The 23,878-nt window shown below is 39.1% G+C and overlaps 1 protein-coding gene across 30 annotated transcripts in view; it reads right to left on the bottom strand.

Moving 5' to 3' along the window:
* Positions 1 to 1,964, bottom strand: part of FN1 (fibronectin 1) — a 75,939-nt gene extending 73,975 nt beyond the window's left edge. For 29 of the 30 annotated variants that reach the window (XM_050751211.1, XM_050751214.1, XM_050751216.1 and 26 more), the window contains exons 1-2: positions 1,447 to 1,868; positions 483 to 611 (exon numbers count right to left, since the gene is read on the bottom strand). In XM_050751211.1, coding sequence (XP_050607168.1) covers positions 483 to 611; positions 1,447 to 1,594 — 277 coding nt within the window. In that variant the 5' untranslated portion in view covers positions 1,595 to 1,868. Of the gene's footprint in view, positions 1 to 482; positions 612 to 1,446 lie in introns of all 30 variants that reach the window. The other variant, XM_050751210.1, reaches the window with a different exon arrangement.
* Between the last annotated feature and the right edge of the window lie 21,914 nt (positions 1,965 to 23,878).

Raw genomic sequence — 23,878 nt, 5'->3', positions numbered from 1 at the left:
GTTGCTATAATTTATAAGAAAAATGTCAATGGTCCCAAAGGAATGAGAACTTTGAAGTGGCTAGTGGTTTTGTGTTAACTGCCGCTGACAAATTATTTTATAATATAGGTCCCCAAAGTGTTTTCTGGCTCATAAACTAACAGTTTAAGATTTGAGACTGCTTTCTAATAAATTAAAATTTTATAAGCAATTTTTTTTTTGGTCAGAGGACACACAAAATCTTTGATTTTCTCATCAAAAACTGGGAGAGTAAAGCAAAAACAAGACTCTAGGAACTAATTTGGGAAAGATTCGTTTCTTTGTTTTAAAGGTAAAAGCATGTGAAAAGCAAACACAAGCAGTTTTTAAACGTTTATTCAGAGGAAATGACAGGTAATTCTATTAGAAAAATGGTGTATGTAGTTTTACTTACGAATGCAAAGTTTAACAATTACCACTTCATGTATTAAAAGATACTAACTATGGGGTTTGTGGTCACTTACCTTCAGGTTTACTCTCGCAGTTAAAACCTCGGCTTCCTCCATAACAAGTACAAATCAAGGCATTGCCCAGGTAGGTCCGCTCCCACTGTTGATTTATCTGATAGTGTTTTCCATTGTCATAACAACCGGCTGCAAATAATTGAAGGAAAACGTTACTACATTTCCATTCCTCCTTTTCCCAAAATTATGGAATTTTCTTCATGTGAATATTTAGGTATATTTTTTTCCTTTCAACTTTGCTAAAAGTTATATACAATGATGTCATTTGCATCTGGCCAGGGGTCTACATAAAAAAGTTGGAAACATTTTGGAAGGCAGACAATTGAAATCACATTTTTAAAACTTGCAAGGAACTTAACTATTCTTTTGGAGTAATAGTAAAAAAGGACAACTTTAAGCAGGTTTCTCGAAGCAAAAGGAGGGTGTGTCTTTGAAAAATGGAAAGAATTCCAACCTCTGTTCTTGGTGAATTATCCTGAGCGGCCCTAAAGAGGTTGGAACCAATTACATCTCTTCCAAGTCAGTTACAAACAAGACAGCTATTTCAATACCCCCTTTCCACCCCCATGTTGAAAATATTTGACCAATTATTTAACAGAAGGAAATAAGTAGCAGTAAGGACCACACTAATCCTGGACGGAAAATTTATAGACATGCATCATATTTCTCTTTAAAAGCAAGTTTTGGTTAATTCCTAGAAGGACAATCTATCTGAACGTGCAGAATTTATTAGAACACGGGTAGGTCGCAGAGTCCCCGTCCTCCAATGCATGATCTTATCATCTCAGGCCCTCAGAAGCAGCCTGCTCAAAACTCGATCCTTTTGTGTGCACAGCTGGTTTCTCTCAGTAAAGCGCGCACACACTGGCACACACGCGCGCGCACAAAACTTCAGCCCCAACTTTGGTCGGCTGTAGGGTCCCATCCCTGAGGCAGCCTGTTTCAGCCCGCGGTCAGTACTCACGCTTGCTTTGACTGACAGCCACCGGAGACTGGGGCTGAATCATTTGCTGAGCCTGCCTCTTGCTCTTCGAGGCTCCCGTGGAGGGCACCGCTGTCCCCAGGCACAGGACGGCCAGCAGCAGCAGCCCGGGCCCCGGACCCCTGAGCATGTTGAGACGGTGGGGAAGAGATGCCCTCACCGGGAAGCAAGTTGCCACCAAGTTTGCTTCCCTTCGCAACCTGCGGGAAAAATCCCTTCCAATGCCTCCGGGGGGTTGACGCCTCCAATAAGGTGGGGGCCAGAGGGTGGGAAGGGGACGGGTGGAGGAACAGAGGGGATGCAGAGGACCAGAGAAGTTGTGGCTGCAGGTCCCCTCTCCCCGCTCGCGCCTGGGGTTCCCTCTCCTCCCCCTGTGCAGCACAGCCGGCGCGGGCGTCCGAGCCCCGGGAGCCGGGGCTTATATGGGACAGTCCCCTCCCGCCCCGCTGGAGGCCTGGGGCGCGGGGGAGGAGAGACCCGCTGGGCTGTCCCCGCCCCGCCCGCGGCCGCCGACCGCGCGCCGATTGGCCCGGGCTCCGGGTGACGTCACGGGGGACTGTGGGTTCGCAGCGAACAAAAGAGATGCTGATGGCCCGCCAGGACTGGGGCAAGACAACTTTTTTTTCGGTTTCCTTTGCGGTCATCAAACTTTTTAGGGGATGGGGGCAGGGATGGGAAGCGGCTGGGAGGAAAGGGAGTGGCTGGACTTGTGTGAAGCGAAGGGGTTGCAAGACGCTCCCCCTTCCCTTTTCTTTTTTATTGGGGGTGGTGGTGGTGTTTGAGGACATTGCGTCACCTCTGGTCGGGGTGGGGGGTGGAAATCTCTGCTTATAGGAGTGTATTTTGTGGGGAAGAAACCCCATAAAATATCCACCACCTTGCAGCTGTAAGAATCCAGACTTTTCAGTCCCAGGGCGGGGCTGCCTTTCCCCCCACCCTGCTCGCTTTCTTTGGACTAGAGGGCACTGACTCGGGACTCCCTTATTTTGTCTTCACAGCTCCCTGTTCGGACTTCCCTTCTCAGCTCTGCGCCTGTCTGGCTCTGAGAAAGGGCCAGGGGACGAACGGGGAGCGAAGGGGAACAGAGACCTTGAATGAGCTGCTACTAAGTACCGGGAGTTCCGCGGGGCGCTTTGCAGATCCCGGGGAAGTTCAGAGAATAAAGTTTTCCTTTGCAAGGACAAAGTAACAGTTTGCTTTTTCACAAACTCAGGAAAGCCTTTCTTTCCTGGGGATGGGACACCCGTTTCCACTGAAAGTGAAATCACTGTGAACAACCTGAAAATTGGAAAGTTGGACCAGCTGTGGGGAGCGAAAGGTCTTCGTGTCCTTTCCCACATTCACCGCGCAAGTGACACACAAAGCAGAGAATTTTCTGCCCGAATCATTAAAAGCCGGGTGGGTGGGGGGCACCCTGTGTACTGTCTTGCCCTCCTTCGGTACCTTTCTCGCATTTATTTGCCATTTTCTTTTTGCTGACACGTTCCATTACAGAATGTCCCCTCCATCCCCCGCCGCCAGATTTTTTCTATTTCAATTGTTATTTACTCCAAGAGTGTGGAAAGTGCTTTAAGATTCCCCCGTCTCGAACTCTAAACCCAGAGTGGAAAGGGAGTCTAAAAAGTCTCTCATTTAGCAACTCATCACATCAGTCCTTTTTTTCAGACAAACGCAAGCACAATTGCTTTTAAAGATCTTCAGAAGGAGGAGTCCACCGCTTCCACAGTAGATCCAGAGAGACCCAAACTGAATGCTTTGCCTTCTCCTTGCGTTAGGATTTCAGAGGTTCCATTTACTTTGAGAGGACATGAAGCTACTAATAAAATATATTTATTTCGGCTAGGTACCTGTTTTCTCCAAAAGTTTCACCTTCAGTAATTGCCACAGGAGTAATTAGAACTCTGTGTTCTATAAAATGCCGGACACATTAAAGACACAAAATTAGCATTTGTTTTTATTCATGCAAGGATTTAAAACCAAACCAAAACAAAGCAAAACACCCAGCAAATATCAGGTTCCTACAAATAGTGTAAAAAAACCTCTTGAGGAATCTTGGTGACCCACACGCCAAGTTGAAAGAGTGCCATGGATTTCCCCAAATTTAGAATTCTGTCTGGGTTATTTTTTTTTTTTTTTTTAATTTCTCATCGCTTGACAAAACAGTTTTCTCTTTCAAATATAAAAGAGCTCCTTGTAAAATGCTTGGTAAATTTCTGGGAAGCTGAGTGTTTCTTCCAGAGGGATACCTGGAAATCCGGATGTAAGCAAGATAAACCTGTAGCTAAAGCTTTCTTAAAATCCATTGATTCTGGGGGAAGGAAATAAGTGATTAGAAAAGTGTTTTCTCAACCAAAACCATGATAGTTTGATATATTTACTGTACTGAAAATACACTAGAATAATATGCATAGTGGAGCTTGAAGTGGAAAGCTCACCTTACATTTTGGAAGAAACTTTTGTATTTCAATCCCATAGATATCTAATTTATTTAAGGAAACAGGATATCTCTGTCTCATAAGAAAAAAATAATAACATCTGACTGATTTTTATAGAAATGCTTCGGAGTTTACTCTTTTACTTGAAAGGTTTTTTTTTTTTTTTGCCTTTTTTTTTTTTCTTTAAACTTTAGAGACAGAGGCTTTTCTTAGTTATGATAACAGGGCTTACTACAGTATTCTTTAATTATCAAGATCCCTTGCAACTCTAAGTCTGTTATCTCTGACTGGAGAGATAATTAAATCCTTAAAGACTATTCTGACTCTAATTCAACCAATGTGTGTGGTGTCCAGGATCTTTGAACTTCCTTAAGAATTCTATTTTATCAAGGTGGTTCTTCCTCAGTAAGTTGTATTCTTCTATTGGTAGGAAATGTTCTTGGATTTCTTTCTTTTCTTTCTTTCTTTCTTTCTTTCTTTCTTTCTTTCTTTCTTTCTTTCTTTCTTTCTTTCTCTCTCTCTCTCTCTCTCTCTCTTTCTTTCTTTTTTAAAACTGTACTCAGAGAGGGAAATGTGACAAAAGGGAAATCAATAGAGACAAAGTAGATTCACGGGTACCCAAGTTCATGGGCTGGGAACAGGAATGAACTGTAAAAGGGCACAGGGAATCTAATTGAGGTGATGGAAATCTGTGTTCTAAAACTACATTGCAGTGATGACTGTACAGTTTAGTAAAAGTTTCAGAATTCTAGGGATTATACACTTAAAATGAGTGAATTTTACGGTATGTAAATTATGCTTCAATAAAGTTGTTTTTTTCAAAAGTTGATTTTAAAAGTTAGTATTTGCTCTTTTTTACTCCTAACCATCTCCTGATTTTGGTTTCAAGGATTTGCTCTTAAGTAGCAGCAACATACACAAGGCGTCCTCATTTCTTCATATTTCTAAGAGGAAGTTTGCCGTGAATATAGTAGTGGATTTCTTCTACACCAGTAACTCCTTCTGAAACCTGCTATTTGTGTGAGGGCATATATGTGGTAGACACAGAACAGATCTTCATTTAGGACTGTGCCTTGTTTCTTCTTGGACTTGCCATAGTGATAGAATTTTCCCAGAGCCTCAGACAACTTAAACTTTTTGTAACAAAAAGAAGCACATATATTTTCAGGAAGTTGGGGGGGGGGTGCGGGTGGCGGGGGGCCATGGTATTGGGAAATTTTATTATTCCAGAAAGTTAAGGAGAAGGTTAAGGAGGAGCATGAGCAATTATGGAAATCTTAATTAAATTGATTTCATTTGTTTTGAAGATTAGCGATGGAAACATTTGATTAAGCACACAAAAGAATTGATCACATCCAGTCATTTAAAAGGACTGAACTAAAAACAGGCCAGGTGTGGTGATTCATGTCTGTAATCCCAGCACTTTGGGCGGCCAGTGTGGGAGGGTCACTTAAGCCCAGGAGTTCAAGTCCAGCCTCGGCAATATAGTGAGACAGTCTCAATAATAATAATAATAACCAGATTTGGTGACAGGCACCTCTTGTCCCAGCTACTCAGGAGTCTGACTTGAGTCTTGGGGGATGACTTGAGCCCAGAAGATCGAATGATCAAAGCTGCAGTGAGCCATGATCACACCACTGCACTCCAGACCCAGCCTAGGTGACAGAGCAAGATCCTGTCTCAAAAATTTAACATTTAACATTGAAATGTTAAATGTTAAAGGTTACATTTAAATATGTCACATTTATATGTTACATTTAAAAATGTTACATTTAGATGTAACATTTAATTGATGGGCTGTTTTTCCTGAAACCCTTTCGCTTTTCTCCTGTTATTAATCTCTTTCAGTTCTGCTCGAGAGGAGACCACTGACTCTGGAGAGTTCGAACTTTCATTTCATCTTCTTCTATAAGTAGATTAGAGGTAGATAAAAATTAGAGAAAGAGGGAGATTAGAGTAGTTTTTTTTCTTATTTTGAATTTTTTTTTTTTTTTTTTTTTTTGGCATAAAATTCTTCCCTTCTTCCTTGAAAATGGCCGAGTTTACAAAAATGTTACTCATTAACCACAGGTGTGAGAAGTTAAAAATAAACTTCCCTGCGGGCAGCCCTCATGAGTAGAATGTCTGAAAAGTTTGTCAATAATTGACAGGGTGCCTGCAACCAGGGAGAAAATAGTGGATAAGGGCTTTAAATGATGCCATGAAAACTAACCAGTTTTTGCTTAATAGGCATTTTGTTTATAGTTTAAGTGACTTTGTTTTTTAATCAGCACTTTTTAAAAGCCTTAATCTATGCTTTTTCTTCTTAACAGGAATATTCTTTTCTCATTAGAGTGACGTAACTCCCAACGGGCATGGCAAAGGCGTTTAACTTATCCAGTAAAATGGGAACTGACTACTATGTAGCTGGAACATGGAACCAAAACTATCTTGGAGAGCATTTCATCTTTCCAAGCAAGGCAGCAGCTTCTTGGAAAAATTTTAATTTTGTGTGTTATTTCATGTTGCTGGCATTAAAGAGTTTTTGTTGTTGTTGTTGAAAGGCTGAATTAAAAAAAAATTAGAAGATTTGCCATATTTAAATTATTTTCTATTCTTTTTACATTAGCATATTTTAAACATCTCATATGCAGCTAATCACAAAAGTTAGTTGAGTCAAATGCTTAAAAATAACCACAAACATTATCTAATAAATAACAATTTATGCCAACAACAGACTATTGTGATATAAGCAGTCAATATTTATGCCTACCTGTCTAATTAGTGAATTAATTAGTTAAAATAAATTAAGAATATATTGAACCGAATTGTAAAAATGCCAATATACTTGTAATTGTAAATTTATATTGAACCATTTTCTAGATAAATTTGATATATTCTTTCATTAAGTATGACCATTTTACTGAGATAAAATGGACATTTAAAATCATTACTATTTTAAACATTAAAAACTAAGGCACTGCTTACATGCATGCACATTTAAGTAGTCACGAAATCACAAAGATTTCAGCACCTAAATAGAAATAATTAAATAGCTGGATTTTATTAAACACTCTAAACCAGATCCAGTACTAAGTGTTTCATATGCATTTTTTCATCTAACCATCAACAAACTTTTAAGGTAAGCACTATCATCTTCTCATTCTTACCGATGAGGATATAAAGCTTAGAAAAGCAATGTGCAAAAATGTTACTTGTTAAGTACAGACGTGAAAAGGAAAAATAAAGTGCCCTGCAGGCAGCTCTCATGAGTATAATGTCTGAGAAGTTTGTTGATAATTGACAAAGAATGAAGTTTTCTGACTCACCAGCCTTGTAGAAATTGTGGCATCAGGTTGTGTCACTGTCAATACCAGGTAATTAGTCAAGTGATTACATAATGGTCTCCTTCAGAAACAAATGTATGGACAAGACAATTGGCTAAACAATTTTGTGGTGACTTCTTTCACATGAGATTGATTTATCAAAAGATGTCACCCAGGACTCTGCTAACTGACATGCTACCAATTTTCTTCTGTTGTAGCCAAGGCCATTCTTCTGGGAACCAGTTTCCTTCCAACAGCCTGGCTGTGTTTTAGCATTTTAAATCAAGTGTGGAAGATGGTTACCATTGACTCTCCACTGGGCTGGAAGTTTGCTGGGGGCAGAGGCTCTGTCTTGTTTCCTCTCTATGCCCAGCACTAGGTACCAGGCACCCTTGGATAAGTGCTTGGCAAATGTCAAATGAATGAATGGAAGGAAAGAAGGGCGGATGACAAACACTCTGAGATTCACATTCAGTGGCTGTCCAGCCAGGCACAGTGCTAAGTGCTCTTCATATGCTATTTTATTTTATCTTCAAAGCAACTGCCAGAAGTAGATATTAATAATGCCATTTTACTCTCTGAAGTTCAGAGCTGAAAGATGGTCCTAGATCTGATGCCATAAGACAGGGACAGAGCTGAAATTGAAACCAAGGTCCTCCTGACACAAAATTCTTGCTCTTACCCAAGACATACATGGCTTTCCCCAAAGAGACTTTGCCCTATATGTTAAAAGAAAGTTGGAAACATTCTCTGGTGGTTACTTCTTATCTTCCTCTAGATTGTTCTGCCTTGCTTCTGGACCCTGGGCCTGACCCTGTGAACTGCAGGGCTGGTTCCTCTGTTTGCTGGAGGACAGAGGATGAAAGGTGAGAGTTGTTCCTCCCCACTTCCTCCTTGCTTCTAGCTTCAGTGCCAGGGTTCTGGTGGCAGCTCCCTTTCCCCAGGACCGGCATTCTCAATGGGGCAACATTGCCCCAAGAGGGTGAAAGTGGGTTCTTGGGGTAGAAGGGGAGTGGTTAAAAAAACTTCAATCCTACCTAATAAAAATGTTATTCCTTAGTTGTGAATTTATCTTTTTTTTTTTTTTGATAGAGTCTTGCTCTGTCACCCAGGCTGGAGTGCAGGGGCATGGTTTTGGCTCACTGCAACCTCTGCCTCCCGGGTTCAAGCGATTCACCTGCCTCAGCCTCCAAAATTGCTGGGACTACAGACATGAGCTACCACACTGGGCTAATTTTTGTATTTTTAGTAGAGACAGGGTTTAACCATGTTGGCCAGGCTGGTCTCGAACTCCTGACCTCAGGTGATCCGCCCACCTCAGCCTCCCAAAGAACTGGGATTACAGGCATGAGCCACCATGCCCGGTCATGAATTTATCATATTAGTTAGACTTTAAATTTCATTTCTTTCCTGGAGGGTTGTGTAGGGTAGGGTATTAACACATAAAAAGAAAAAGGGAGAAATATTGCTCTAGAACAGCAGTCCCCCCAAGGCTGTGGTCCCCCGAGGCTCCAGCTGTCACCAGCTCCTTCCCTATGATGGCAGCCCTAGGAGTGACAAACTGCCTACATTGCTAGTCCCTGGGAACCTCAGCATCTTTATCCCTTGGTCATGCCCACACTGGGGTAACTAACAGTGCCTTCACCACACTCTCCCAGTGGAAATCACTTTAATTCCATTTTCTGCTAAAACCCTGGTGATCCAGATTCTTTCTTTTTTTTTTTTAGATGAAGTTTCACTCTTGTTGCCCAGGCTGGAGTGCAATGGTGCGATCTCGGCTCACCGCAATTTCCACCTCCTGGGTTCAAGCAATTCTCCTGCCTCAGCCTTACAGGTATGCACCACCAAGCCCAGCTAATTTTTGTATTTTTAATAGAGACAAGGTTTCACCACATTGATCAGGCTGGTCTTGAACACCTGACCTCAGGTGATCCACCCGCCTCGGCCTCCCAAGGTGCTGAGATTACAAGCATGAGCCACCGTGCCCAGCGACGATCCAGATTCTAACCATCCAATGATAACATGAGCAGCCTACCCCATAGTTTTAAGCCTTAAATTATAGCAGAATAGACTTAGGACATATGAATTCTTTTACAACCTTAGCAACTAGTATTAATCATGCTGTGATTTCTTTGTATTTCCCATGACTTGCATGGTCTTATTTTTTTCTCTCTCTACTGAATGCCTGCCCTTTTAACACTGTATCTTTCTCAAAGTAAAATGCTCAGATGATAGGAGCAAATGACATAGTGATCATACAATGATGGAGAAAAGAAACCGGAATTTTATATTTAAATTTATGGTATTTTAGACAGGTTCTCACTTCGTTGCCCAGATTGTAGTACAGTGGCAAGATCTTGTCTCACTGCAAAGTCCACCTCTCAGGCTCAGGCAATCCTCCTACCTCAGGCTCCTGAGTAGGTGGGACTATAATCCTCCCACCTCAGGCTCCTGAGTAGGCGGGACACGTACACCACCATGCCTGGCAAAATTTTGGTATTTTTTGTAGAGATGGGGTTTCGCCATGTTGCACAGGCTGGTCTCAAACTCCTGGGCTTGAGTGATCCTCCCGCCTTGGCCTCCCAAAGTGTTGGGATTACATGTGTGAGCCACCACGCATGGTCATGTCTTGACTTCTTAACTGTCTTGGAAATAATTTGATTTTGTCCAAGTAATTTTGTTCACGCAAAGAAGTTGAGATCAGGGGCACATCAGAAAGAGATTCATCTTTTAAAGTGCTCCTTAAATCTACAAATGCAATAAATGTAAAAGCTAAAGGTTTTTATATATTTTTCACACATGTAAAAATGCAAGTTTTGCCTTTAAATTCATTTTAGGTACTGAAATAATCTAGCTGAGAGCATGCAAAGTCAAGGAAAGCTTATTCAGATCTGCTCTACTTCAGCATGTGGTAAATTCCTAGGTGTTCACAATATTAGTGTAGACAAATTCCTTCTCTAGAAACAAAACCTTGGACAGACCTGGTAGACTAGTATCACTTATGCCTCATAGAGACTTTCCATCAAAACTAAACAAAAATCTGTCATACCTTTATTCATAGAATACAGTGTGATATTAGGGAACACAACTGTTTCTGAAATGCATTGAAACTGATAGTATTCTATAGGTTTTTCTACTTACATTTCTTCTTATTCTTATTATTGTTGTTGTTGAGACTGAGTCTTGCTCTATCACCCAGGCTGGAGTGCAGTGGCATGATCTCGGCTCACTGCAGCCTCCGCCTCCCAGGCTCAAGCAATTCTCCTGTCTCAGCCTCCCCAGTAGCTGGGATTATAGGTGCCCACCCCCAACGCCCAGCTAATTTTTGTATTTTTAGTAGAGATGGATTTCACCATGTTGGCCAGGCTGGTCTCGAACTCTTGACCTAAGTGATCTGCCCGCCTTGGTCTCCAAAAGTGCCGGGATTACAGGCGTGAGCCACTGTGCCTGGCCTCAACTTACATTACTTATTTTTCAAAACCTAGAGAATCCATTAATTTTGGCTTGTTTGAATTTAAAAGTGATTATAATGTTTTTGTTACTTATATATGAGCAGTATTTCACTACAGCTCATCTTAAAGATATTTGATAATTTATCCTCTGTTTTTACAGCAAAATGGTCACATTTTTGTCAGTTGACAATAAATAAATCCTTTTTTTTTTTTTTTTTTTTTTTGTAGAGTTGGGGTTGAACTCCTGGCCTCAAGTGACCCACCCAGCTCAGCCTCTCAAAGTGCTGGGATTACAGATGTGAGCCACCACACCTGGCAGACAATAAATTCTTGAAAGATTCCTGATACTTTACCAACTTACACATTAAGTTAATCTTCCCATTTTCTGTGTCCAATTAAGTTTTAAAGCAAAATAATATAAATATTTATAGACCCAAATTGTAAACACATTTCAGTTTTGAGGAACAATATAAAGTAAATATACTATGGAATTACAATTAGAATACCAAGTTTGCACCGATATTTTTAAAACTTCTCTGGGGAACTGAGTTTTTCAACTTAAGGACACAGCGTATTAAATTAGAAGGTATTTTCCTTCACTAACGAACATTTTTGTTTTTTAATTGTCTATGGTTCTCTTTCAAATTTGAGTTTTAATGGCGGACCAATTAATGTTGCTTAAAGTTACAACTTAGACAAACACTTAAAATATCTTAGCAAATTGTGGTTCTGGTTGTTCTCCTATATAGGAGGTAATTATATAGGTAATTAAGAGGGCAATTACTCAAGATTTAAAAAATTAAATAACATGTCCATACAATTTTCTCTGAAATGTTCCCTTCAGATTTTTAAAACAGGTTTATTGAGATCTAATTGCCATATAATCTGCCCCACATACCTGTATACAATTTGATAAGTACTGACATAATTTTGACAATTTTCTATTACATCACTTTATCTTTTCTTTTTTTTACACCACCTCTCTCCACTTATTACATATATTTTTTACTATTGTTTTAATATTTCCTTTTAGCGTATATAGCATTCAATCCTTTTCTATCAGTCTGAGCTTTGGAAATAAATTTTTTTTTTTTGGAACAGGATATCAAAGAGTAAAATTGAAGGAAAGTTTAATCTCAAACTCATGGGGTAAAAGATATCACAGGAAATAAATGCTAAAACCATGGGTTTTTAACGTGTTGAATTAAATAGTTCTTAACTTAATTGGTAGATCATTATGAGATCTATTATCATTTGATATAATTAGTATGTAAATAAGGTGATATAAATTATGTTCTGTGAGAAGTTGTCACGTGTGATGATTGTTACCTCTGTGTAAAAGTGAGAAAACCAACAGAAAGATGATGATGTTTAGTGGCAACATTAATGATCATGAGCCTTTTCTAATTATTATGGCCCAATCTGGTATTTTTCTTCTCCTCACTTTGACTTTACCTATACTTTTTTTTCCCACACAGACCAGGATATTATTATAGCGCTTTCAAAAATTTTATATTGATTCTTTTTTCCCCAACAGTACTGTAAAGTCTTTGATTGTAGGCACTAAATTAATTCCTTCTGGAAAGATTTTTTTTTTCTTTCTACCATTTGAAGTTTTTTAAGTTGTGTGGTGGAGACTGCTAGTTGTCCACACAGATCCATTCTCTTCTTTCACAGTTAGTCCCATCGTACACAATTAGGCTAAATTTCACAGTCTCCCTTGTAGTTACGCATGGCAATAGAAATAGTTCCTCATCAGTGGAATGTGAGAAGAAGTGATCTATCCCAGCTCTGGGTCTGGGCCTTAATTTATTAACATCCCTCCTCCAGATTCCCTTGTTCACTCCCACTAGCTGAAATACACAACGCAGAAGACACCCAGCTTCTAACCATGTTGCTGATCAAAATGTCTTGGAAAAGTTTGGAACCTGAATTACTATGAAGAGCAGACCTTGACTATTGACATGAGCCGTTCACTTTGAGACTGTTGCATGAGAAATAGACATCCTCCTTGATTGTAGAAACCCCTGTGTTACTAAGCAGCTTTGTTACAGCAGCCCAGCTTTCACAGTAACCAGTATGACACACTACCTTCCTTACATGCCTAGTTGTTTAGCTGCCCTGTTCCTGCTGACTGCGTGTGATTTGTTTATTAGCTTTGCCCTGATATTTGCAATTCTACTTTCAAGTTTCCTCTCTTTCGTAGCTTTCCATAAACTCCACGCAAAATTTTAGCTTCTATGCTAAACTCCCATAATATTTTACCATTTGTTTGTAAATAATAAATTCAAGTCTTCCATTAAATATTCTTGAGCACCTGCTAAGAGGACTGTTATGGTTTGAATGATGTCCCTCCCAAATTCAGTCTGGACCCCTAGTCTTCCAGAATGTAACCCGAGTTGGAAATAGGATCTTTAAAGAGGTCATCAAGTTAAAACATGTACATCAGGGTGGATCCCAATCCAATGTGACTGCTGTCGTATAACAAGGGGAAACAGACACCCAGACAGGGAGAATGCCAGGACAGATGAAGATAAAGATCAGGGTGAGGCATCTACAAGCCAAGGGGAAACAAAGATTTCCCACAAACCACCAGAAGCTAGAGGAGAGGCATGGAATGGATTCTTTCTTACAACCTTCAGAAGGAGCCCACCCTGCTGACATCTTGATTTTGGACTTCTAGTTTCGAGAACTGTAAGACAATACATTTCTGTGGTTTAAGGCCTCCATTCTATGGTACTTTGTATTACAACCTTAGCAAATGAATCCAAGCACCTGGAATATTAATGATAACAAGAGAATGAGTGATAAATTTAGGTTCATAGATAGAACTCCAGAGGCATGACATAATATGCCCAAAGGCAAATGCCTGGTTAACTGAAGGGCTGAATTTGTTGATGCTTGCTCTTTCTTACAGATGTTTTTGTGTCAATCATTGTGTGTAGGAGACATTGATAGATAAGATGTAGGCTCTACTTTTATGGAATGTAAAATATAGTAGCCAATTGACAGAGATAAAAAGGTTGATTTTTGTACACTATTGGTAAGTGTGTCAGTTGGAAAAAGGTATACATGTGCACAGATTTTAGGAGTGAAAATTGAGATAATCTTTTAAAAGGACATTTTGGCAATATTTAAAATGCATGAACCTAAGACACGGTAGACTGAACACATGCATTTTCTCTACACCCTCCTGAAATCACACCTATAGTTCAGAGATGAAAACAATTTAAACACACAAGAATAAAGAGAATAAGAAAGGAGACAGTAGATGAGAGACAACAACATTTTGGAAAAAGGAACACAGGTGGAGAAATAATAACTAAGGTCACAGAATTAATGCCAGCAAGCCAAAAAAAAGGAAGCTGATTGGCATTCAAGAAACCCAGAAAGCCTCAATCATGGGAGGCATCAGGTACCCCTAAATGGAGGGAAGGAAAGTGGAACTGAGAGGTGTTTGAAAGTCTCTGCAGAAAGAATAACTGGACACCCTCTTTACTCCTGCCCCTATTCTACCCAGCCATGGACTGATCCACCCCTCCCCCACCTTAACCAAGTAGGACTCAGGAAATTTGCTGTGTGGATAGATTGAACCAGAAAAACCCCAAACTCAGTGGCAGGGAGGGTGATAATGGTGAAGCACAGGGCTAAAAAAAAAAAAGGAGAGTTAAGTGGAGGTATACTTGCTTACTCTCCATGTGGCGGATTGAAAATTGCTCTCTGGACTTTGTCTCTTTGGAGACAATAATCTGTAGATCTGACACTGGGGATTCCTGCAGTAAAATAGCCAGATCCCAACCCCATCACTTACGGTGTTGCCAATCAGTCACTAAGCTCCACCTCTCTGCGCAGTTTCCAATCAGATCTTTAGTGTCCCGATTCTAAACATGAATGGATGTCAAAGGATCAGTCACCAAACCTTTGAGAAAAGCCTCCAACACAAAAGTTTAAAGTGAATTTATAGAATACAAAACTATAGAAAAGAATAAGAGGCAATGCAAAAAAAAAAAAAAAAAAAGAAGAAAGTGAAGATTAAAACAAACTAAAATCTAAAATCATGACTGTAGAAAGAGAAGATATTGTGAGAAGGAAACAAGAATAGTGATCTATACATGTATTCAGAGATCAAGACCCCGATCCTTAAGATTAGCATCCTTATTAGAAGAGGCACCAGAGACATCTCCCCAACCCTGTATGCCTTCCTGACCCCAGGCAAGCACAGAGGAAAAGGAATATAACAGGAAAAGAGCCTGCACCAGAAACAAACCCTGCCAGACGTTGATCTTGGACTTCCAGCCTCCAGAACTGTGAGAAAATAAATTTCCATTATTTAAGCCCCCTAGTTTGTGGTATTTGTTATGGCAGCCCAAGGAGACTAGCATAATGTCTCACATTTAATAAAATTAAATGAACACTAAAAACAGAATGCATTTGCCTTTTGAGGCAGCAATTCCAAATTTCTCTGTTCTTTAAGATATGTAACTTAACCTAGGAGTCAGCAAACCTCGGGGCCAAATCCAGCCTATCCTTTGTTTTTGTGCAGCCTGTAAGCTAAGAATGATTTTTAGAATTTATGCAGTTGAAAAAATTAAAAATAATACTTTATGACATAAGAATGCTATATGAAATTCAAACTTCAGTGTTCATAAATGAAGTGAAAAAATACATAACCACATCTATTTTTAAAAATGTATTGTCCCTGGCTACTTTTGTGCTACAGTGGCACAGTTGATCAGTTGTGACAGGGACCATATTGACTACAAAACTGAAACAATTTACTGTGTTCATTTAGGAAAATGTTTGCTGACTGCTGGTGTAGACCATCTGAGTGGAATTTCCTTCCAGATTCTTATACTATTTTCTCCAATCTTTTATAGTTGTCTTGCCCAAACTTAATTAATAGCAATATTTTAAATATCTCAATTTTATTGAGTTTTTCCAAAGTAATTCAAATTGGTTTTCTTAGGAATTGCTCTCTTTTAACATTTTGATTTTAAAGATAATATGGTTTGGATATTTACCTCCTCCAAATCTCATGTTGAAATGTGATCCCCAATTGTATTAGTCCATTATCATACTGCTATGAAGAAATATCCGAGACTGGAAAATTTATAAAGAAAAATAGATTTAGTGGCTGGGAAGACCTCACAGTCATGAAGGAAGGGAAGGAGGAGCAAAGGCACATTTTACATGGCGGCAGGCAAGACAGCATGTACAGGGGAACTGCTGTTTATAAAACCACCAGATCTCGTGAGACTCACTCACTATCACAAGAACAGCACAGGAAAACCCACCTCCATGATTCAATTACCTCAAACTTGGTCCCTCCCATGACATGTAGGGATAATGGGACCTACAATTCAAGATGAGATTTGGGTGGGGACACAGCCAAACCATGTCACCAGTGTTGGAGGTGTGGTCTAGTGGAGGCATTTGGGTAATAGGTCAGATCCCTCATCAGTAGCCTGGTGCTTTCCTCATGGTCATGAGTGAGTTCTCACTCTATTAGCTCTTGGGAGAGCTGGTTGTTAAAAGGAGTCTGGCACTTCCTCCCTTCTCTCTCTTTCCCCCTTTCTCTCTCCCTGTGACATACCTGCTCCCCCTTCACCTTCTGCCATCAGTAAAAGCTTCCTAAGGCCACTCCAGAAGCCAAGCAGATGCTGTATATTGCCATGCTTGTACCGCCTGCAGAACTGTGAGCCAAATAAACCTCTTTTCTTAACAAATTGCCCAGCCTAAGTATTTATTTATAGCAATGCAAAACAGACAAATACAAAAGGTAAAAAAAGCTTAACTTAATTACATAATTATCAAATCCATTACAATGGCAATAAACGGTTAGGTACCCAACAACTGACTTCTGTTAAACATATAAATCAAATTATAACAGCACAAGAGCAGTGACCTGGTAGGGTGGAATCATGAGGTTTGAGTATACCTTGGACGTCATCAGTACATTTTACGGAGGGAAAGCAGAGCACAGTTGGGAAGTGGGTTGAATGGAAGTTGCTTAAGAGATTTTGTTGTAATTAGCCTAGTTATTTCAGGTATCTGATTTTCTCATCCCAATTAAAGAATAAACCTCCTAAGAGCAGGGATAATATTTTGATTTCTTTTGTATTCTTTCAAGCATGGAACACCAAGTTGGGCACATGACAAATGTTCAATAAATCCCTCTTGAAAGGTTAGATGATGAGACTTCTACATGCCAGAGGTGACAATTCTTGGGGTAAGTCAGCTCTCAGCCACCTAGAAAGGTTTTCTCAACCACTGATTTTAGACTCTCAATCTGTTTTGATTTGTGATGCTGTATTCTTCTTTGCCATTCTCCCAAATGACACGTCAGCTTTCATGATTCATTTTTATGTTTTCTTGTCTATTGCCTCAATATTGGACTTCTGCCTAAGCAGCAAAATTCAAAGAAATCTCTTCTGTTGGAATTGCTGATGTGAAAGAAGCCCGTGAGGTTCAAATGACCTCATAGTGCATAAAACAATGTGAGTGAATATGGGGAGTACTATTTATTGTTCAAGACAAAAATGAGTATGTTGTGAAAAGCTTGCTCAGTTTTTAGTAAGATGAAATTGCTGGCTGAAGACTGCCTAAAACTCACATTCTGAGATGTCATTAATATTGACAACAAAAAGGAACTGTCTTAGAAAGTTAACTGTTACACATAATATATATAATTCTTGCATTAACTATTTTGATTTTTAGCTACCCAGGAGTATGATCAGGAATCTGTAGTAGTACAGCCTAGTCTAAGTTGCCTTGTTATTTCAAGGAGAGAAATTCTTTTAAAATTCTGTTAAAAGTTAAATTCTGTTAAAAGTTGAATATGTGAAATCTGGTGGCATAGTAAGCACTAATAGAAATTAGGTTATTTATTAATTTATTATGGATTTGCCTTATGATTATAGAAAAGGTACATATTTGTATAATTTAATCACTTAATTACTCTCATTTTAAAAGCTAAATAAAATTATATCTGGTCTATTCACATCATTAGTATATTGCAAAGATGCTTGACAGTTGTCTATAGAGTGGCATTGGTGGCTTTGGGTGGTATGATATTTATCAGTTACAATTTTTATATAATTGACATTCCAGTTCCTGTTCTGTCAGTATATATCTATGTGAACTTGATTATACTGAAATCTTTGTTCCTCAGTTTCCCTAAAATAAATGTGTTGGATTAGATTAATTCTTATTCCTTGGGTTCAAAAATTACATAACTGTAAAAAAGCTTTTGTCCATTATATTTTTTCAACTTCACCTAAAAATGCCCAAATGCAAAATAATGATATGTGCGTACTTCTTAAACATTCATGTGCACATTTTGCATATACTCAGAATATTGGAGCACACATCTTAGCAAGGAATATAGATTTATATCCTAAATTTGCTTTTGTTTCTAACAGAAGAAATGAAGAGTTCATACCTGACCACTAGTAAGAATAAAAGCTTTGTTTCTCTCCTCTGTTTAAGTAATTAAAAGATCTTTGTTCCTGTACTTCATGATTTCCCATTTTGAGGGTCCCTAGGGATGAGAGGAGCGCTCATTAAACAGCTCATCTCTTTCCTGCCTGAATTCCACATAGAGAACTGATGGGGGCTAAGGTGAAGGAAGTGGCTCAGGAAGAGAGTGAAGGAGGCCTGCGTAGTGTACCCAGAGTTAGGGAGTCTCATCCGTCCTCTCCAGGCCCTGCTGGCCAGAAGTGGCCCACACAGGGCACGTTGCTGTTCCAGTAAAGCCAACTGCATGGACAAACAGAGGAGCAGCAAATATCGCAGTGAGCAGCCTCTCTACCCAGGAGAGAAAAGGAGAGCAGAGTCGATCAGTCTGGTCTGGATATTTTCCCCAAATTTACAAAGCCAGTGAGTCACTTCACTTCTCCAGAGGAGAAACAAATTGGGAAAATTGGCCCAGAGAAGCACCAAGACTATGCTTATGGAAAATCACCAGGAAGTGGGAAAAGGTGTTCCCTCTAAACCTAGAATCATCATCACTAATAGCTGTGTTCTCTATAAATAAACTTCTGAAAATTAAAAAAGTATAAAATGCCAAGATATGTCATGTAAAACCATTTAATGTAACTTTTCAAGTAGATTTATCTATAATTAAACCACTCTTGGTTTTAAATTTGCAGATGCTCTTTGCAAAGAAAGTAGCATGAGTTTAACATTTACCTTCGGTATTAACTGTCTTAATACTACTATTGCTTACTTTGACATGTTAGTTTTAATATTTATATTTGGAAGAATTAAAAAACAACTGGACTTCAAAGGAGGTATAACTCATTTTCACAATCTGAGTTCATGTGAATGTTTTAGAAGAAATTTCAGAAATGGCTTTGAAGTTATCTGAGAAAATGTTTACAATTATGCCACAGGGAATTACAATTCTATGTGTAGGAATTGTTTCTATGGAGATACAAATTGCTGAACAATGCAGAATGTAGTTTGATAGAATGAGAATGTTAGAATTTTCACAGTGCTTAAAGACTGGTAATTAAATTATAACTAGCAAAATAAGAACAAAATAGCCACATCTTAAGTACAGTTTGACTTTCATAACTAAAGATAAAAATTACAGGGAGGTAGGATTTTATTTCACCATAAAGATGAACTTCCTAATGGTAAGAGCTATCTAAGATGGAAATGGGCTGCCATAGTTGAACAAAAAACATAAAATTACTTGGGGATGATATTTAAAGGGGAGTCACTCATGCTTGTATTGTACTGCATGCCTTCCAAGATGTCTTCCAATTCTAATACTTGTATTCTATAAGAGCAACAGAATCATGCAATGATGAAAACCTTTTCACAATTTTTTTCTTTTATATTAGTTAATAGACTACACTAAGAGTACACAGCATGCCTCTGCTTACAATAATAGAAAAGAACAAAGAACATTTAAAATGGGCTATTGAACGAGACCATTTGAAATAAATTTTTACAAATTAAGGTGTTAAACCATATCTATTTTCTAAGCAGATTTTTAAAAAAGATCCTTGCAGGATCTTTTTTACTGCTAGTATTCCTTTGTTAGTTCTGAAAATAGATTCTGTACATCACTCTGTAAATAGTACTGTATATTACTAAAATTTTATTGGTAAATTTATTTGACTGATTCTGAAGTTTAGAAGGAAAACACTGAACAAAAGTTTCCCAAAGAATGGACGGTATTAATTTGGAAGCACAGTCCTGAGGAGTTCCCAAGTGGATGGGTTCTAGTGACCTGGCAATCATTCATCAGTTAACCACAGCTGATTATTATCTCTATGAATGGAGCAAAGTTGATATACAGACCTTGAGGCAACAATGATCAGGATACATGACTAGTTTTCTTATTCCATCTCAGAGTCACACTTCAGAAAATTTCCTTAATATTTGATAGTAAATGTCATGCCCTCAATGACAACTAGGAGGAGCTGTTTGGTCTTGACTCTGTCTCAGAACTCTTTCCATGGGATCAAACATTGCACCTTGTACTGAATTAATCTTTCTTGTCTTTTGACCACATACGTAAAAGGTAAATAAAAATATATGTATTTTAAGCTCTGTTAAAAAAAGCACAATTGCTGGTCTCTTGGATAATTAAGAGTTTATAACAATGAAGATTGCTTTGTCCTTTGTTCTCAGGATGCCCTCATGGGCTGTTTTAGAAGGATGACCTGTTCAATTTTCACCTCGGTCATCACCTCTGAGTCCTGTTTCTGCACACGGGAACTTTCAGTGCTCCTTACCTCTTCTTTTAGTTTGAAAATAAAGGGTTTTAAAGTCTCAATCTAGGGTCTGAAATGAAAAATGTCTTTTCTCTCTAGTGGTTATGCTAATGCAAATTCTCCGATGTTACTCTGCATAACTGAATCACTAACTCTGCATTTCAAAGTGCCAACATTGGTAAACCTGAAGCTTTATTAATGTAACAAACATTGTGCTGGAAACAAAAATATGGTTTCTGATCTCAAACATTTTAAGATCACATTGGAGAAAAGACACAAACTGTAATGTCTTCACAATTGGTAGGCAGTGGAGGACATTTTCTCTGTCATAGAACTGAGAAATTGTCAACATATATACTTTTTTTGGTGTGTGCATTTTGGGAAGTAAAGAACATGGGGATGAGTAAAATTATAAACCTTTAGTTTTTGTCTTCCTAAAATGTCAAGTCTTTAAGAACCCATCAGCAAATAATATTAGCTTGATCATCCTCAAATAATGTTAGATTGAGTCAAATGAAGTAATTATTTCTGTAGGTCACAACAGTCAATATTGACAAGTTCATATGGATCGCCTAATTTTAAAAAAGTGTACATTAGTTTTCTTTTTTTGAGAGAGAGTCTCACTCCGTCACCCAGGCTAGAGTGCGGTGGCACTCACTGCAACCTCTGCTTCCCGGGTTCAAGTGATTCTCCTGTTTCAGCCTCCCGAATAGCTGGGATTACAGGCACACACCACCATGCCCAGCTAATTCTTGTACTTTTAGTAGCGATGGGGTTTTGCCATGTTGGCTAGACCTCTGCCACCATGTCCAGTTAATTTTTGTAGTTTTGGTAGAGACAAGGGTTCACCATGTTGGCCAGGCTGGTCTCAAACTCCTGACCTCAGATGATCCACCCTCCTCAGCCTCCCAAAGTGCTGGGATTATAGGTGTGAGTCACTGTGTCTGGCCTTGCGTTAGTTTTCCACTAATGCACAAATCTATGACCACAAATCTAGCCCCTTAAAAAAACACTCATTTATTATCTCACAGTTCAGTAGGTCAGAAGTCTGGGTGGGCTTGACTGGGTTCTCTGCTTAGGGTCTCATGAGGCTGAAATCAAGGCTGAGCTCTTACCTGAAAGCTCTGGAGAAGAGTCTGCCTCCAAACTCAGATGGATTGTTGGCAGAATTCAGTTCCTGGTGGTTGTTGCCAGGGGTTGTTCTCACAAACTAGAAGCAGCTCTCCAGTCCTTGCACGTGTTCCCCTCCATCTTCAGGTAGCAGTGGCCTTGTGCTTTGAATCTCTCTGACATTTCCTGTCACCAGTCTGAGAAAGCTCTTTGCTTTTAAAAGGTTCGTGTGATTTGATTAGCCCCACCAGATAATCTGCTTTTAATTAACACAAAGTCAACTAATTAATAACCTTAATTACATCTGCAAAATCCCTTTTGCCACATAACATAACATAATCAAAAGTGCGGTGAGAGGTTGTATAGCAAAGTGGCTAAGGGCGTGGGCTTGAGAATCAGACTATCTGGGTTCAAAGTCATGCTCTATCACTAAATTAGGTGACACTGAACAAAACTTTTTAGCTTCTCCGTGCTTCTGCAAAACAAGCATCGTCTTTAATAATCTACCTTGTTTGTTGGATTTTAAAGAGATCATTCTTAACAAATATTTAACAGAGTGTCTGGCACATAATAATTGCTCAATGAGTAACATTTAGTATTATTAATGCAGAAAAAGAAAATGAGAGAAGAAAAGGTGAGATAAAAAAAGAAGTGAAAGAAAATTGTTGTAGGCAGAGTGATCAAGGAAGGATTTATAAAGGAGGTGAGGCTTGAGTTAGAGTGAGGTTAACTGAATTTTTGTAAGCATGAAGAGGGGCAATGTATCCTTTCTAAATTGTAACAAATTTACCAATAAAAGGTTTGCATTTTGTAGAAGTGAGAAACTGATTACCTCTGCTTATTTGGACAGTAAATGGAACCACATTTTCTGCCTGTTGGCAAACACCAAATATGTATAATATATTTTCTTCAAAGGTAAGTAATGAGAAAATTAACTGACAAGGCACGCTGGATTAACAGGTTACTATGCTATATTTGATAAATAGGCTTATTCCTGATACCTGAGACTTACTCCAGGACTTTTTTTTTTTTTTTTTTTTTAAATGGAGTCTCGCTCTGTCACCCAGCTGGAGTGCAGTGGCATGATCTGGACTCACTGCAACTTCTGCCTTTCGGGTTTAAGTAATTCTACTATTTCAGCCTTCCTAGTAGGTGGGATTACAGGTGCCTGCTACATCACCTGGCTAATTTTTGTATTTTTAGTAGAGGCAGTGTTTCACCATGTTGGCCAGGCTGGTCTTGAACTCCTGACCTCAAGTGATCTTCCCACCTCGGCTTCCCAAAGTGCTGAAATTACAGTCATGAACCACCGCGCCTGGCCAGGAATTTGGTAAGCCATGTTTAAATATACAGCAGACCAGGTAGGAACCCTAAATAAGCTTTTCCTTCATCATTTGATTGGTCCAAATGCCTTGGTCATTCTCTCCTAGCATAACCCAAGCAAAAATAAACAATGACCAACGAATAAGGCTCGACAGTCAATCAATTGAATGGGAAAGCACCATAGCTACTTAGATCATAAAAATCCCAAGTCTGCAGCCAGTCAGTCCATTCTGCTAGCAGCTTTCTGATTATATATCTTCTCTCCAAGAAGGGGCTGTTCCAAAGTTGGCCCTAGATAGTCCCTCAGTTGATCAGTGAATTAATAGTCAATTAACTAAGTATTAGGTTGATGTGATAGTAATCGCAGTTTTGCCATTGAGTATATTACATTGAATATAATGACAACAATTGCGATCATTTTCACATCAACCTAATATTATGATCTCTTTTTCTAATACATGACCCTGTGATAAGAGAAAACACCCCGATTTTCCTCTAAAGACCCATCATTCTCCACTTTCAGTGCATGCTTTTCAGGTCCAGCTGATCTCTGGGTGGGATTTTGATTCAGGTCCCAGTAATCAGAGCACTGCAGTGACTGATTACCAACAGCCTTTACTATTGGTTCGTGGCTGGGCTTGCAGTCCAAACTAGGCCAATGGAGACCCTTCCTGAGAATTTTTAAAGAATTAATTAATAATCACACTTCTGTTTGGAATTGCTAAAATGGTAGAATATAGGTGTGATGCTACTGGTGATTACTCTGCCTCTGTGTGGGAAGAGCCTTCCTGAGAATGAAGGCACCCCAAAGAAAAGTGAGATCTGAGGTGGAGGGGCTCAGCCCTGAAGATGTCATTTGAGCATCTATACCGTGCTGCATTGTACATATCATGCTTCTGGACTTCTAAGTTATTGAGCCAGCAAGTTATTATATTTTCTTTAAGCACACTTGAGCTTGCATTTCTGTCATTGTCAACCAAGAGTTCTAACAGTCAGCTCACAGAGCCTCCAATTTAACATTCCCACTTTAAACACTCAGATTGATTAATCAATTTGAATCC

This window comes from Macaca thibetana, chromosome 12 (genome assembly GCF_024542745.1).
Source record: "Macaca thibetana thibetana isolate TM-01 chromosome 12, ASM2454274v1, whole genome shotgun sequence".
In the NCBI taxonomy this organism is placed as follows: domain Eukaryota; kingdom Metazoa; phylum Chordata; class Mammalia; order Primates; family Cercopithecidae; genus Macaca; species Macaca thibetana.
This window is presented reverse-complemented; position numbering and strand designations above follow the sequence as displayed.